The 16,165-nt window shown below is 32.0% G+C and overlaps 1 protein-coding gene across 12 annotated transcripts in view; it reads right to left on the bottom strand.

Moving 5' to 3' along the window:
- RBM26 (RNA binding motif protein 26) overlaps positions 1-16,165 on the bottom strand; it is a 77,349-nt gene that overhangs the window by 14,371 nt on the left and 46,813 nt on the right. For all 12 annotated transcript variants that reach the window (XM_063102367.1, XM_063102374.1, XM_063102368.1 and 9 more), the window contains exons 14-19: positions 15,909-15,980; positions 7,721-7,843; positions 7,313-7,387; positions 5,696-5,863; positions 3,888-3,992; positions 101-301 (exon numbers count right to left, since the gene is read on the bottom strand). In XM_063102367.1, the coding sequence (XP_062958437.1) occupies positions 101-301; positions 3,888-3,992; positions 5,696-5,863; positions 7,313-7,387; positions 7,721-7,843; positions 15,909-15,980 (744 nt within the window). The remainder of the gene's footprint in view (positions 1-100; positions 302-3,887; positions 3,993-5,695; positions 5,864-7,312; positions 7,388-7,720; positions 7,844-15,908; positions 15,981-16,165) is intronic.

Raw genomic sequence — 16,165 nt, 5'->3', positions numbered from 1 at the left:
TTAAATTACTCATATCATTTTCATAATTTCCTCTTTAATTATATCTATTATTCCCAACAGTGATTATCAGTATTTGTTTTGTTGGGCCATAAGAAAGTACCGCAAAATGAGGAAGAAGGTCTTCTCTATCACTCTCCGTAAATGCAGAAATTTCCAATGCCCTAGGACGGTGATCCACCACAGCATGACCAGGCACACCTCGCCCTCGACCTCGACCCCTGCCTCGGCCATGAGCTGCACCTCGACCTCTTGAATGAATTCCTCTACCCCGACCAGATGCAAGTATCCCTCGTTTTGCAGCCTAGAAGAGATCAGACCCATAAATTAAATAGTGTTGTAATTGCTAACCTAAGCCAAGTGTTATATTTTGGCAGAAGAGTCAGACTTTTATGCAATTTGACATCATGTTCAAATAATGCCCTATAAAACGAACACATAATTTAAGTTGGGGTTTTAGTTTTTAAATTGAAAACAAATTTAGGTAGCTGATGAATTTGGACAACAAAATAACATTAATTTAAGGTTTTAAAATTACTAAATATACCCTTTTTCTACTAAGTTCTTGCTCTCTAAGACATTAGGATATTTCACAAAATGACCAGCAACTCTTGATTTCAAATGATATGCAGTGTTGGATGTTACTTCCGAAGTCAGGTTAATAAATAGATATATAATGCCTACATACATAATAAATGTATTTTTTCAGTTATGACTTTCAAATATGTTTCTATTTGTCTGCTTGTTGACTTCAGTAGTACAGTTATGTCAAATTCATTATTTTGATTACTTATCACTAACATCATTATACAACCAATGTAGCATACTAATTTATATTCTGCTATATCACTCTATATGAATAACACACCACTCCTTTATTCCACAAATATTTAATGAGCACTTCCTGTGTGTAAGTCTTTACCCTCATGAAATTCAAATCCTAGAGGGGTAAAGAAAAATTATATCACTAAGTTATTTAACTACATTAATGAGAAGTGACTTAAAGGGTGAGAAAGTACTTTACTTAAAGATTTGAAAGAACTTCAAAGATTTGCAGTGAATAAACCAGTAGAATGAAGTTCCTTGAAGGTGTTTTTTTCCCGTCTTATTCTCTGCTTTATTATATATATATAACACTATTGGTGTTGGGAATAAAGCAGTAGCTGGCAGACTGTACTCAATATTTGTTCTATCAATCAAAGAAGGTACAAAGTACAGAAATAGCAAGAATGAGGTGGGGTTACAGCATGAACAAAGGCACCAAGGCTGAAAGAAACATGGTTTACCAAAGAATAAATAAAATACAGTACAGCTAGATGGAGAAATAAAGCTGGAGAGATGGACAGGGTCAGATTATGCATTACATTAAAGAAAAAGTTAAGGATTTTGAATTTTATTCCAGGAGCCATGAAAATCAATTAAAAGATTTGAAGCAATAAAACAGAGTGATGTAATTAGTGTTGAAAATTATATTACGGCTAGAGTTTGAAGAAGAGAACAAGCTGGGAAACCAGTCAGTATACTATTACAGTAGTCCCAGCACCTGAAAATGGAAGTTTGTACTATAGTGGTGGCAAAGAAGATAAAGAAAAGTAAACATATTTAAGATATTTAGGAGTAACACACATAAAACTTAACAATTAATTGGATATGGACACTGAAGGAAAGGAATCTATTAAGACTGCTGTTTGAATAACTGTACAGATGGGGTTTAGAAGCAAGATAAGCAGAATTTTAAACATGCTGAGATCGAGGATGTGAGATATGCAAGTAGAAATGTCAAGGAGGCACAACTGCCAGATCTCTGCTAGTGTAAGAATTTCAGTTTTTTCATCTCAAGACAGTTAATTGTAACATTAGCTAAAATTATCATCTAAAATCTCAGTAATAATGCTAAGTAAATAAGCCAGGCACAGAAAGACAAATACTGTATGATCTCACTTATATGTGAAATCTAAACAAATCAAACACATATAAGCAGAGAACACAACAGTGGTTACAGGGGTTGTGGGGATGTGGAGAATGGGGAGACGTTGGTCAAAGGGTACAAAGCTTTAGTTAGACAGGAGAAATAACTTCTGGAGATCCACTGTAAAGCATGGTGACTATAATTAATAATAATGCATTATATACTTGAAAATTGCTAAGAGAGCAGATTTAAATGTTCTATTTTCATCAGAAAATATTAAGTATGTTAGGTGATGGATATGTTAGCTTGATATAATCATTCCACAATGTATATATGTATCAAAACATCACATTATATACCATAATATGCAATTTTTCATTTGTCAATTTCAAAAATAAAAAATAATTAAAAATACATAAATGTAAAAGGACAAGGATTAATGTTAATAATAGAAGGACAAGGATTAATGTTAATAATAGAAGAGCATATACAAAAATATACTTTGAGGAATACCAGTGTTTCAAAATGCTTCTTGAAAAGGGGGTTCCATGGACCAATAAGTTTGAGCAACACTGAATACTTAATGTATATTTTTTTAGATTCACAAATGAAAAGCCTGTAAGAAACTCTGTGGTCAAAAAGCATGTTTAATACAACCTTTTCCAAATTTATTTGGTCTCAGAACCTCTTTTCACTAATATCTATTTACAACTAGTGGAATTACTATGGTGAATGCACATGCTCTGGGAAATAATGCATTACCACATTTTCTAATATTAACTGCAAACTAAATGTAAGCCATCATAAAAGACAAATAAAATGTCATTTAGTGTTTAGCCACATCATAATAAAGCAGCAAAATATGGGCCAATAAAGAATATTGATAATGTTATTATTTACTTACTAAAGTTATGGGCCAGAATTCTGAAAACAATACTTTGTTTTTAAAGTCTCACCAACACTGGCATGAACTATTCACAATGGGGAAAATATAATTTCTATATTAACATAAAAGAAATCTATCTTTTTCAAAACCTATTGTCTTGGGCAGGACATATGCAACCAGGCCAAGTTTCCAGAGAATGCAAATGTATTCAGGTTTAGGACAACATCCAATGGCTTCCTATGACTTTCAGGCAAGACAGGGCCTTAAGAAAAGTCCAGTAGCTACTAAAGTTAAGTCTAATACTTGGATGGCAGTACTTCATGTAGATTTCTACCATGTCAAGCAAACAAACAAACAAAAAAGATCAAGTTGCCAAATTTGGAAAAAAAGCATTATTCCCAGATTAAGCAAAATAATCTAAAATACAAAAAATTTAAATTGTATCAGATAATGATATAGAAATACACCAACTATATTAATGACATTAATGTCTCTATACTTCAATATGTAATTCCAATTTTTAAACATATTTTTAAACATTTTTACTAAAAATTCTTATGTCAAATAATAGCAATCAATTTCACTAGGAGTTTTTTTCTTACATAAATAGCCACGTAACTAACTTGTAAGAAAGTATTTTCTCTTTTACAAGCATCCACAGCACCACCTATAGGCCAAACTTAAGCATGTTCTTCAATATACTTCTACCACTAAAAGTCTGATCCTTATAGCAACTCAATATAATATGTCTGCATATGCAAAAAATATCTCCATAAGAATACCTGAAAATCCTTTCACAGTTTTCAGTCCCAGGGAGAAGGAAAAACCAAAAATGCAAAGGGAACAAAATTCACTAGAAATGGAAGGACTTTCATGGATAGGGAGAACTACTGCCACTCCTCAATTATTATGATTTTCTCTAGTAGCTCTGAAAATCTGTTAATCTCTTCCCCCTCTCCTACATCAACAACCCAATATGTACGTCAGGGATTACCAACAATTGTTGACGAGAATGAAGAGAACATGTTTTCAAATTAATCACTACAACTACATCTGCTCCTTTAAATTGTATTGTGTAGCTGTGATAAAACATACTTCGAGTTGTAATTCTGTGTACTTTCTCCTAAGTTCAGTGACTTCTTCTCCAGCCTGCATCTTCTTATATAAATCCAGTTCTGTGTCAAGCAATTCCTTCTGCATCTAAAAAATAGTAATTAATATTTTAGGTGATAATAATTAACATCCTGCATTTATACAATTTTTTTACACTCTTAGACATTCCTACTTAATCCAAACATTCTTTTCTATCTCCAGTACTACCACTTCAGTCCAAGCCATCAACCACCTCTGATCCACAATACTGCAATAGCTTCCTAACTTGTTGCTACTTCTACTGATTTCCCTGTAATTCATTTTCTGTATAGCAGCCAGAATGAGATTTCTATGGATTGACAGGGAGTTATTTTCAGAAAATAACTGTGAAAAGAAAAAACAGAAAAAAAAAAAAAAAAGGTGCTAACAAGCAATATATAATAAAGTATGCTTTTATGTAGGAAAGAACACACACATGCAAGTATGTGCGCATGTGTGCGTGTTTACTAGCATCCACAGCACCATCTATAGGCAAAACTTAAGCATGTTCTTCAATATAGTTCTACCACTAAAAGTTGGATCCTTACAGTAACTCAACCCGTATACATAAAAATACCTCCATAATACCTGAAAAGGCTTTAATAGTTTTTACACACACACACACACACACACACACACACACACACACACACACACACACACACACACACATCTATGTTTATAAACATACATACATCTCTATCCACATACACACACACACACACATATCTACAAAAATAAATATCAGAAGGATAAACCAGAAATTAAAGATACTGGTTACCTATTGGGAGTGGGTGAGGACAGGATGTCAGGGATCAAAAGGGAAGGGTCTTCTATGTATACCTTTTTATATAGTATGGCTTTTAAACCATGTCAAACTTTTATTTATTCAAAAAATAAAATGAAATCAGTAAGTACTAGGGCCAAAGGGAGGGAATCCAAAACTGAATACAAATAGAAACAGACCTATTCTTACCAAATTGATAAAATAACTACACAAAAGGTTTAAAAAAAAAAATGTAATCCTAGACCACAGTTCTGATTTTATGCCCTTACTGGGATATATTAAGGTTATAAAGAATGCAAATAAATTTTGAATTTTCTATTTAGTTAGTTGGGAACAATTTTGTATAGAGTCTTGCTCTAGCAATTTTGGAACTATTTTGAATGTATCAACAGGACCGTGTCAATGAATAACAGATTGACGTTAGTGGGACCAAGCTGTCATTATGGAAACAGCACATGAAACGTGGAATAAGGAAGAACCATATGGTGTTAGGTTTTATACATATACACACACCAAGCATAAAATTGTATTACCCTACTTTTCTTCTTTAATCACTTATTACCATCTGAAATTATATTAATCTACCTGAATTTTCCCCTTTTCAATCTGTACAGTGCTGTCAGAATGTTACTTCTGTCATTAACCTTTTATATTACCAATTACTTACAATATAAAGCCTCAACTCCTCAGTCATGCATTCAACTACCTGTATCATTTTGTCCTCAAGCAACCTTTTCAAGACTGCTCATAACTATTTTCCAAATTACTGATTTTCCAATTATAACTCCACAGGATTAAAAAATTGGTAGCATTTACTTGTTTGTTATCTATTTATTAATTAATTAATGGCAGGGGGAAATGGTACATACATTGCTCAGATTCTGAACAAAGGATATTTACCTAAGAGAAAAACTGAATCTTGAAAATGTAGTGTTTAACATTTTGTAATAAGCAGTAATATGAATAACACGACAAATCAAAATACCTGAGTCTTGGTTTTTATACTTTTTGGAAGACAGCGTCCAGGAGAAGCAGCTTTGACTTCATCTTTCAACTTGGTAATATTTTTTGTCAAAACCTCTAAAGTTTTCATTATTTCTGCTTTATCTTCAGACTTCATTGCTTTGTTTTTCTCCAGTTTTGAAATTAACATCTGACAAAATTTTAAAAAGAGAAAAATATTACAATAATTACTTCTACGATTATTAACAAAACAAATACAACAAAGTAAGTATAAAAATAATACTACTTTTAGTTTATGTATTCAGGAAAAGGCTAACAACCACTAAATAGCTAAAAAGTAGTAAAATAGGAGATTTAGTGATACTAACTATATCTCAACTCAAGTCATACTTTTGGTTTACTTTGTGAAGAACTATATTACTATTTGGATCTCTTAGAACATAAGGTCAGTGCTTGCTTCAGCAGCACATAACTAAAATTAGAACCTAAGTTCAAAGTACATAACCAGAAGAAATTCAGTTCAATCCCTGAAAAGCTGCCAATTTGAAATATCAATAATTTTACTTTGCAATACATTTGCTATTACTGCCTCTAAGTATTCCCACTCCAAATGTAGTCTGCAACCCAGAAAGAACCAGAGGAAAAGTTTTGTAATTCCTTCCATATAATGATATATTAGAAAAATTGAACGTTTAATTACTGAATGATTAATTTCTTTGTCCTAAGAAACAATAATTGGCTAGCCTGAGAATGATATCCCCAACCTGGATAGGAAGCAAGAAGGTAAGTAAGGTAATATGGAGTTGCAGAAACCACAGAGCACTACAGATTTTCTGAGTCATGGTGACTTCAGTTTTTGGTTTAAACACTGTGATTACTCTTTATCAAGTATATCCAAATTTAAATTAGAAAAGATATAATTTTTAATATTTTTAAGTGTCATACTGCTAACCTTCATAACCAGACATAATCAAGAAATGACACTTATTAAGTGTCATAGATTAGAGCAATACTGTCCAAAAGAAATAATGCAAGTCACATAGTAATTTTTAATTTTCTATCATTCACATTAAACAGATAAAAAAGAAACAAGTAAAATAAATTTAATAATATATTTTATTTAACCCAATATATCCAAAATGTCACATTTCAACAAAAATTGAGATGTTTTACTTTTTTTCTTTGTACTACATCTTTAAAATCTGGTGGGTATTTTACACTTAGCACACCTCAATTTGGACTAGACACATCCCAAATACTCAATAGTCAGATATGGCTATTTGCTACCGTGCTGAACAAGACAGGACAACAGGATCCCAAGCCAGTAATGAAAGGTACACATCAACATTAAGAAAAAGTTTCCATTTCATTACCTATTGAACAAACTACTGTGCAGCAACATAACTGAATAATATCTAATTTTCATTTCATGTTTAACCATAGTGCCATTTAAACTATACCCATCATTTGGTGTATGCTCTTCATCCCCAGTACATTATCATTAATAAATATTTCAGTTTAACTATTACCAATTATAGTAAATCTGTTTCTCAGGATTACCATATAGTTTAAGATTAAATTCACTAAAAACTGTAGCAGTTGTAAATATATTTTGCCAAATCTAACTTTAATATTTTACCTTCTGTGTTTCAATGTGCTTTTCTAAAATTTCTTGTTTTCTTTTCCTTACATCCTGCTGAAGTTTCAGTGCCTCCTAGAGTCAGGGATCAAAAATATCAACAGAATAATAATAAGGAAAACAAAATTATTCAAAAGGAAAAAAGTGGTTGTAATTACAGAAGCTTGGCAACAAAAGTTATATGCAAAGTTTTGCTATTTTAGCTTAAATAGGAATGCAAGTTTCAAAGATCAATTAGGCGAACCTTTCCCTCAAAGAAAAAAATGAGTATTTACTGCTATAAATAAAAGTTCGGTGGCAGCCAACACACACCATTTAGTCTTATTTTGTGATAAGCACTGAAAAAATATACACAAAGAAAAGCTTTCCTATATACAAATTCTGTGTACTATACTAGCTGTACCTTACCTGTTTTTTTTTCTGTGCTTCATTATCAACTGCAGAGGTGGAAACAAGTAAGGTTTTTTGTGCAGCCTTCAAAGCAGCTGGATTATACACTGTTTTTGTTAGGCCAGTAGATGTAGACAACACCTACCAATACAAATTCAACTTCTTAAACAATGTATCAACAATTCACGACTTCCTAATCCTATTTTCCATACGACTCAACTTCAAAACACTGTCAAAATTCAGTGTATTGAACTAAATACATTATATACTTAAAGTAACTAAATGACATTTGGTGATTTGAATCACATTTGGAAGGGGGTATTAATAAGGAATAAGCCCTAACATGAGAAATTTGTAAAATAACACCAAATATCTATAGAAAAAAAGGCAACGGCAAACAAAAAAAGTCAAATAAAAGAAAAAACACTGCCATTACTATATCACTGAGAAAATATTAGTTACTGAATATATTTACTACTAATTCATTGTGACTAAAGAGAAACTACACAAAAGAGCATGGCACAGGAGGAAACTAGATGCTATCATTCAAACAATTTAATAGGATCGTTTGCAATTTGCTTTCTGAAACTCTACTTCATTTGTTTGTTCTCCATTCCTTTGCTAGCAATGCTCATTCTGCTTGAAGTGAACATAAATTCCCTCAAATGCAACTGGGTTCAGCATAAAATAATCAAGACCAGAAATCCCTAATCATTTCTCTCTTCTGCTCTGGTCATTACATAAAATTTTATTTCTTCATCTATTAGGTAAAAATGCTATTGGCTATTTTTAGTTAGTATTAGCTACTTACTAAAAATGACATGATAATATATTAATTTAATGTCTTTCTCCCTGCCTATACTGTAAAAGCCTTTTTAAAACAAAGACCATGCCTTTTTTTCTCTTCTTTGTGCTTTTTCCAGTTGCTACCAACTAATTATAAGATCATGGGTAAAATCAAGAACCTTTTTGAGCCTCAGTTTGCTCATCTCTAAAATGAGGAAGTTTCACTTAATGGTGTCAAAGTCGTTTCAAACCCCAAAACTCATTCCATGACGGCAGGGATTTTTTTTTTTCTTTTGCTTGGTTCATTGCTATACCTCTAGTGCCTAGAACAGTGCCAGGACACACATTAAATATTCAACAAACATTTTTGCACTAAACTAAACTGAAATAATTGTAAGTCAGAGTGGCAACCTTTCCTACATAAAGGTCAATTAAAAAAAGAAGTGTTTATAGGCTCCCTTTTTAATTCTTCAAAAGCAAAACAGTTACAAATTCATGGGGTGGCTGGTTACTGGTTCTTAAAAAGAAGCCTAGGGATCCCTTCAGGGAGATCTACAAATGTTATAATAACTAAACATGAAACCATGTGTGTGAACACCGTAACTTTCCAGAGGAAAAAACATTGCTTCTAAAAGTTTTAAAGGAATTTATGACATTTAAAAAGGTTTAAAAGGTTGACACTCAAATGGCAAATTTTCAATGAGAAAAATGGCCCTACTTCTTAGCTACTAAAATGTTAACATTGGGGAGTATCAGAGAAGTAGCAACATGTAGCCCACCTGCTAATCTTTCATCAAGAAATTAGATTAGGGAATATCACAAAGCTTAGGCAACTCATCAGTATTCTAAGTAATGAAGAATATCTTAGCCTCTAAATGAAATAAAAACCTAGAATACTATAATTTTACTAGTTCCATACAGCACGACTGATGTTTAAAATAAAGGTTTTTAATACTTAACGTGTAGCAAAATTTGGTTTACCATTTTCTTCAATGATGAGAATTAATACTCATAACACTAACAAATATGAAATGGTTACATTCATTAAAATATGGAATAAACAGATTTAGTTTGAAATCTAACTTCAATGGCCATTCTCTGTAATTCTAGGAAAAAATGTCTTCCATGCTTCCATACAACACCACAAAATGCCAATCTGTATGAATATAGAAATATGAGACAGTAACTTTATAAGGAGAGAAACAAAAGAAAATCTGCTGAGAACAGTCAAATTGAGCATTTCATAAACTATTTTCTTCATGAGGGTTCCATAACAAGTTGAAAAGTTGTGACCAAAAAAGTTTCTGTACTCAAACTGAAAGCAATAAATATCATAACCGTATTTTCTAGTTTCAAATGTATATTATCATAATAAAAGCAGTGAGAGGCCCAGAAGTAAAGAAACCCATATAGTTTGCTTTAATCAAGCATTTCTCCAACTTCAGTGAGTAGGGAACACTCCTTTCCAAAGAAGTCTTAACATCTTAGGAAAGAATATAACAAGAATGAGAAGACTCCTTTATTCCTAGAAGCATTCCCATTCCCTTGTTTCGTCCAGGAACTTTCTTCTGTAAAAACAGAACATCTGCTAATGTATTTCATTGAGCCTAAAACTCAATGACTAAAAGACATACTGTTATATTTTATGTACCCCTAACTAAAGAAAAAAAGGCTGCCAATTACAGCCATAAACACCAACATCTGTAAGATGCAGCCCAATTTCAGAAGTGTTAAAATGTAAAAATATGTCTTAGAAACAATGAACTATATGATCACAAATATTGCTCACTATTTGAATCCACTTGGTTCTAGAGTTTAGACAGCTAAGAGTTTGGATAGCCAGGGACATCTATATTTTCAAAAGATGAAAATCTATTAAAAATGAAACCAGCGAAGGGAAGTGACAAACCTAACAGAAAAAAAGATGCTACAATTCCTAAAAATACATTCAAAGGATAAACAGTGGCCTTCCCTAACAATTACACCTTCTCTATTTTCCAAATGGATTTCTGCATGTGCTAATAATTTTTACATATTGACTTCACCACTAGTGACCTTATTGCACTCACTTGTTAATCCCAACTGTGAATTCTTTTGTATTTTCTACATACACAATCATGTCAACTATGAGTCCTTTCCAATCTTCATACGTTTTACTTCATTTTACTGCTTATTGTACTGGTTAGACCCTCCAGCACAATACTGAAAAAATGTGGAGTAAACATTCTTGTCATTTTCGCCTGATCTCAAAGGGAAAGCATTCAATATTTCAGCACTGAATATAATGTCAGCGGTAGGTTATTATTATTATTTTTTTCTTTCTGCAGATATCCTTTGTCAAATTAAGGAAGTTTCTCTCAATTCCTACTCTGAAGAGTGTTTAATGTAATTAAATAATGAATTTTATCAAATACTTTTCTACCAAGATAATCATGTGGAGTTTTTGCCTTCCTTATTGTTAATGTGGTCAATTAAATTGATTTTCAAATGTTAAATCAACCTTGAATTTCTGTAATAAACCCTACCTGGCCATGATATGTTACATAATTTACGTATCACTGGACATTTGCTAATATGGTTTAAAATATCTGTGTCTATGTTCACGAGAGATATTAGCCTATAACTTTCCTTTCTTATAATATCTTTGTCAGGTTTAGGTATCAAAGTATGCTGAACTTAGAAGATGAGGTGAAAGGTACTATGTGCTGTGCTGTTAAAATCTGTATTACTAACACCTCTGACTTTCCCTAACAAGACAGAGGTTGTAATCCATTAACACCTCCTCATTTTATTTCCTATGTAAAATCTTACCAGCCAACTACTGTTAGTACTTGTGAAAAAGAGAAAACAGCTCTTTCTCATGGATAAAAGTGGAAGGAAAAAAGTATTCTGTAAAAATTACTTACTACAAAAAATTACTACAAATTAAGTTATCCAATATTCAAATTGGCATTTGAATAACCAATGCCCAGACTGTAATTAAATACAAAAGAGATAGAGTTAGGATGCTTAACATCCACACTCACAATAAGCAGCTCTAACAGGTTTTCAAAGTACAAATACCTGTTTTAATGCAATAAAAAGACAGGATCTTAGGAGGTATGTGTAGGAAGCTTATTAATACAATTACCATATGGTCAATTTTTACATTAAGTAAATAATCATTTGTTCAGTAAATCTGAATGTTCATTTATAATAGTCTCTTAAAGTAGCACATAGTTTGCCTTCTATACCAATACCAAGCCTAATTGGGAATTCTAGTGAAAAGAATAGGGTTTTAATTTAAAGTTAAAATGTATAAAATATTTTTACAGATTAACAGGTTTTTTCTTTCAAGAATACTAAGTACTCCTTTTTTAATCCACTGGTCTATCACATTTTTTACTCTTTTAAAAATTTTTTAACTCATTTTTTAATTGACAAATAAAAATTGTATATATTATGTACATGTTATTTGGAAATACCGTCATGTGCTGCACATTTCAGATAACCACAGACCGTATGTACAATGGTGGCTATACCATATAGCCTAGGTGTGGAGTGGGCTATACCATCTAGGTTGTCAGTACATTATAATGTTCACTCAATGCATAATAACGCATTTCTCAGAACGTACTCCCGTCATTAAGCATCGAATGACTTCAGCATTGCATGACTGTATATACAAGGGTACTTCAAAAAGTTTGTGGAAGGATTCGTATTATGCTTTAATTCAATTTTTCCACAAAGTTTTTGATGTGCCCTAGTACATTACAGAATGGCTAAATTGAGCTGATTAACACTTGCATTACCTCATATACTTATTTTTTTGTGGTGAGAACACTTAAAATCTACTCTCAGTAATTTTCAAGAGTACAATATGTTGTTATTAACTACTGTCACCATGCTATACAACACAACTCTCGAACTTATTCCTCTTAACTGGAATTTTGTATTCTTTGACCAACATCTCCCCACCCCTAAACTCCAGCCCCTCATAACCACCATTCCACTCTCTTCCTCTATAAGTTCAACATTTTTAGATTCCACATATAAGTGGAACAAAGAGATTAAAAGGAACAATAGGATTAATGATTTTACGGAGAAACACTTTAACAAATGCCAAAGAAAAAACTGTGTAAAGTCAGTAATCAAGTTTTGCTACAATAACTTAGTTCCCAGAAAGTTCAGCAAAGCATTTTAAATAAATCATATTTTCTTGGAAGAAAAATAATTCAGGTAATAATCCAGACAGAGGCTAATGCATTAAAACATAAAAATTAAAAACAGTCAACGTTTATGAAAAGAAAGAAAACTATCATAAATCTCCCTAATCTTTATATTTAGAGTATCAAAATTAGACAACAAATCCAAATTTTAAAATCAAAGGGTTATTAGAACAACTGCATTTTATAGTTAAGGGAACACAGAATAAGACTTGTTCAGCAACACACACACAATGATACCTGATATATCAACAGCTGAAGTATCCACCAGTTATACCACACAATTTCCTTTTTAAAAGTTCCCTGGTAAAGATGTTAACATATCATCATGCAAAGGCACCAAGATACACTTTCAGGTTGCAAAGAATTACTACTAACATCTGTATCATAAATTTAATGTTTATTCAACAATTTAAAATTTAATAATTGATATAAGAACATTAAACATTCAATTGATTATTCAGTTTACCTTCTTAGAATTTAAAAGGACTTTAAGTGAGATAATTTGAACAGTCTAAGTCTTTTTTTTTTTTTTTTTTTTTTTTAGAAACTAACCAGGACGGTATATACAGATGCCACCTTTATTCTTCCTAAATCTCTGTATTAATGAAGCAGATGCACTCAATCATTATTTCACCAATCAAATCTACTCAAGTAATACCTATTTAACACCTACTGCAATATCCTAATATTTAGCAGCATCAATTACGTTTTAACTTTCTTCTCTTCCAGTCTTCTCAAAAAAAATATGAAATCTTAGAATAAAAAATAATCACTAAAGAGTTTACAGGGTTTGTTTATAGTGAGTACAATTTTACATTTGTGTATTTATCTGCTTTAACAATGACAGAGGATACTGTATGGACACTAGCTTTGAGTTTTCCTTAGCCTTCAATTAAAAAAAAAATTAAATAATATCTGATGATGGAGAACATTCTCCTATTCTTCCTAAGATTTTTCTGAATGATTGCCCACAAAGGATTCTGCACCAAAACCCGCTACAGGCTAGAGAAATAAAAACAACCAAGAATAAGTAAAAGTAAAACATTATTCTGTAAACAGGTTCACTAAAGACGACTAAAAGTTACATACTTATAATAATTGCTTTCCTTCAGAGATTCTTCATGGTATTTTTTTTTTTCCACAAATAGCTGCTACTATTAGTGATTTTTCACAAATTCAGTTAGTGGTTTATTTATGTTAGTATATACAGTGGTTACATATTAATAAAATTATACTATCAATCCCAAATTTATACCCATTTTACTAAAGCTACACAAAACACCTTAAAAACCAATAATGAAAACAGCTGCAAAACATAGGACAAAAATTTTTTAAAAGCTGTTAAGTACAGACTTCAATTTCAGAGTCCAAATCTTAATATAACCAGATCATAAACATAAATGGGTATTTTTGGATGTCTCCAGAACTGCTCAGTACACTAAGTATAGCAGATCTTAGTGTTTCTTTTATTCCTGAATTACTTAATAACAAGGAGGATAAACCTAATCAAAGTAAATAATTGATACTGCTAAATTTAGTAGCACGGACTAAGAGACAGAAATTCAGAAAACGGGGGCACCATATGGAAAAATTTGAAGGTTTCACAGGAGACATTAGAGAGATTTTCAATCTTTAAAGAATGACTAGAATTTAGTTAGGTAGGGGGAACTACACTCCAGGAAAACCACCACAAAAAAAGAAAAGGCAGAAAAGAGCAAGGGACAATGGGCAGAAAGGTACTCACTAGGGTAGAGAGGAAAAACTAGAGGAAAAATAACAAAAACAGAAAAATTGAGGTATTGATGAACTGTGAGTCAACCAAAATAATTTAGCTTAGAAACTAAAAGTTTCTCTAATGAATTGACATTCAGTCTGAGTAGGATAGCAACAGCCTAAACTAGAGGAGGAAATTCCAGGATGCCAGCTAAGACACTGCATCCAGAGGCCAGGGAATTGAAGGCAGCAGAGAAAAAGAAGTGGAATTACAAACACAAGTAAATGACCGTAAGGCTTTTAGATCACACAGCTTAGAAACTGGTAATATAACTTCTAGAGCCGGGGACTAGGAGGAGAAGTTAATTTATATGGCAAATAATGAATTCATTTTAGGTAAAAAATAAAGTAAATGTTTAAAGTAATGCTGAGATACCCAAGAGGAAAGTCTGATATACAGAATATGATTCACAGTAAAATTTCTAGAACTGCCAAAGTTTAACACAGTAAATAAGAAAAATAATATACTGAAGAACAAATGAAGATGGCAGGTCAGCTCTCTCATTGTACGCTTTGTTTACCTATGAAGTTGACTTCCTACGTAATCTTCAGGATGGAAAGAGCCATGGACTAGAAATAGGAGACCCAGGTTCTAGTTCTGGCTCAGTAATTCACAGTGTACAGATCAAACCATAATACTATTTGGGTGTTGGCTTCCTTTAAGGTGAGCATATAGAAATGAAAAAGATTATCTAATTCTAATATTCTGTGATTTCACATACCTCAAATAAGACTAAAGATCAGGGCATTCACTCATACCTAAAAAAAAACAAACCTCATCTACACAGAACTATAAAATCCATAAATAATCCTAATTTAATCAGTATTACCCCATCGTTTAAGATAAGAAATGACTAAATGTATTGTCAGGCTATATCAATAGCTGTTAGAAACAAATAAAAAACTTACGTTTACACCAGCATTTCCAATTTACAAAATACTTTTAAATAAATTGTTTAATTTAATCCTCACAAAACCCCATGAGCAAGACAAATATTACCATCACCACTTTACCGATGAGTAAAAAGATTCAGAAAGGTTAAGAAAGCTGTCCAACATCATGCAGTTAGTAAGTGAAGAGCCAGGGCTCAAATTCAGGTAAAATTCCTAATTGATGGCCCTTTCTATTAGGCTGCCAGAGTTGTCAAATCAAAATGCCCAGTATTGCTAAAGAAATAAAGAAATTAAAAAGAAAAAAAAAAAAAAAGAATGAAGCACATGGAAATACAGTGAGAGGCAAGTATTAAAATGCTGATGCAAAAAGTAAAAAAAGTAGGCAAATATTTTTCTTTTTCAGCAAATGGGAAGCAAAAAGGTAGGAATAAGAGATACAGATACTATTAAGAAGCAGGAGTTTGGAACTATGAAAAAAATTAAAAATTAAGATGCCACCTGAAAACATTAAAGCCAAGACAAACACATCATGCTATTCTTCTTACCTTTTCAGTTGCTGAAACAGATGGCTTTGATACAAAACCCAACCTGTCCTTCACAGATAACTTAGTTACATTCTAAAAAAATTAAAATGGACATATTCAGTGTTTCCCCAAATATATATAAGTCTGTTGGGATTTTGAACATTCTGACTCTACCAATATATACTGAGTCTATGAGAATACTGATACTAATCACAAAAACTTGGGCCTTTTTAAAAAAAGAGACAGAAAGAAAACGTTTGTGGAAAAACAAAAACAGT

This window comes from Cynocephalus volans, chromosome 7, assembly GCF_027409185.1.
Source record: "Cynocephalus volans isolate mCynVol1 chromosome 7, mCynVol1.pri, whole genome shotgun sequence".
In the NCBI taxonomy this organism is placed as follows: Eukaryota; Metazoa; Chordata; class Mammalia; order Dermoptera; family Cynocephalidae; genus Cynocephalus; species Cynocephalus volans.
The sequence above is the reverse complement of the archived record's forward strand: the minus strand, read 5'-3'. Positions and strand labels throughout refer to the sequence as shown.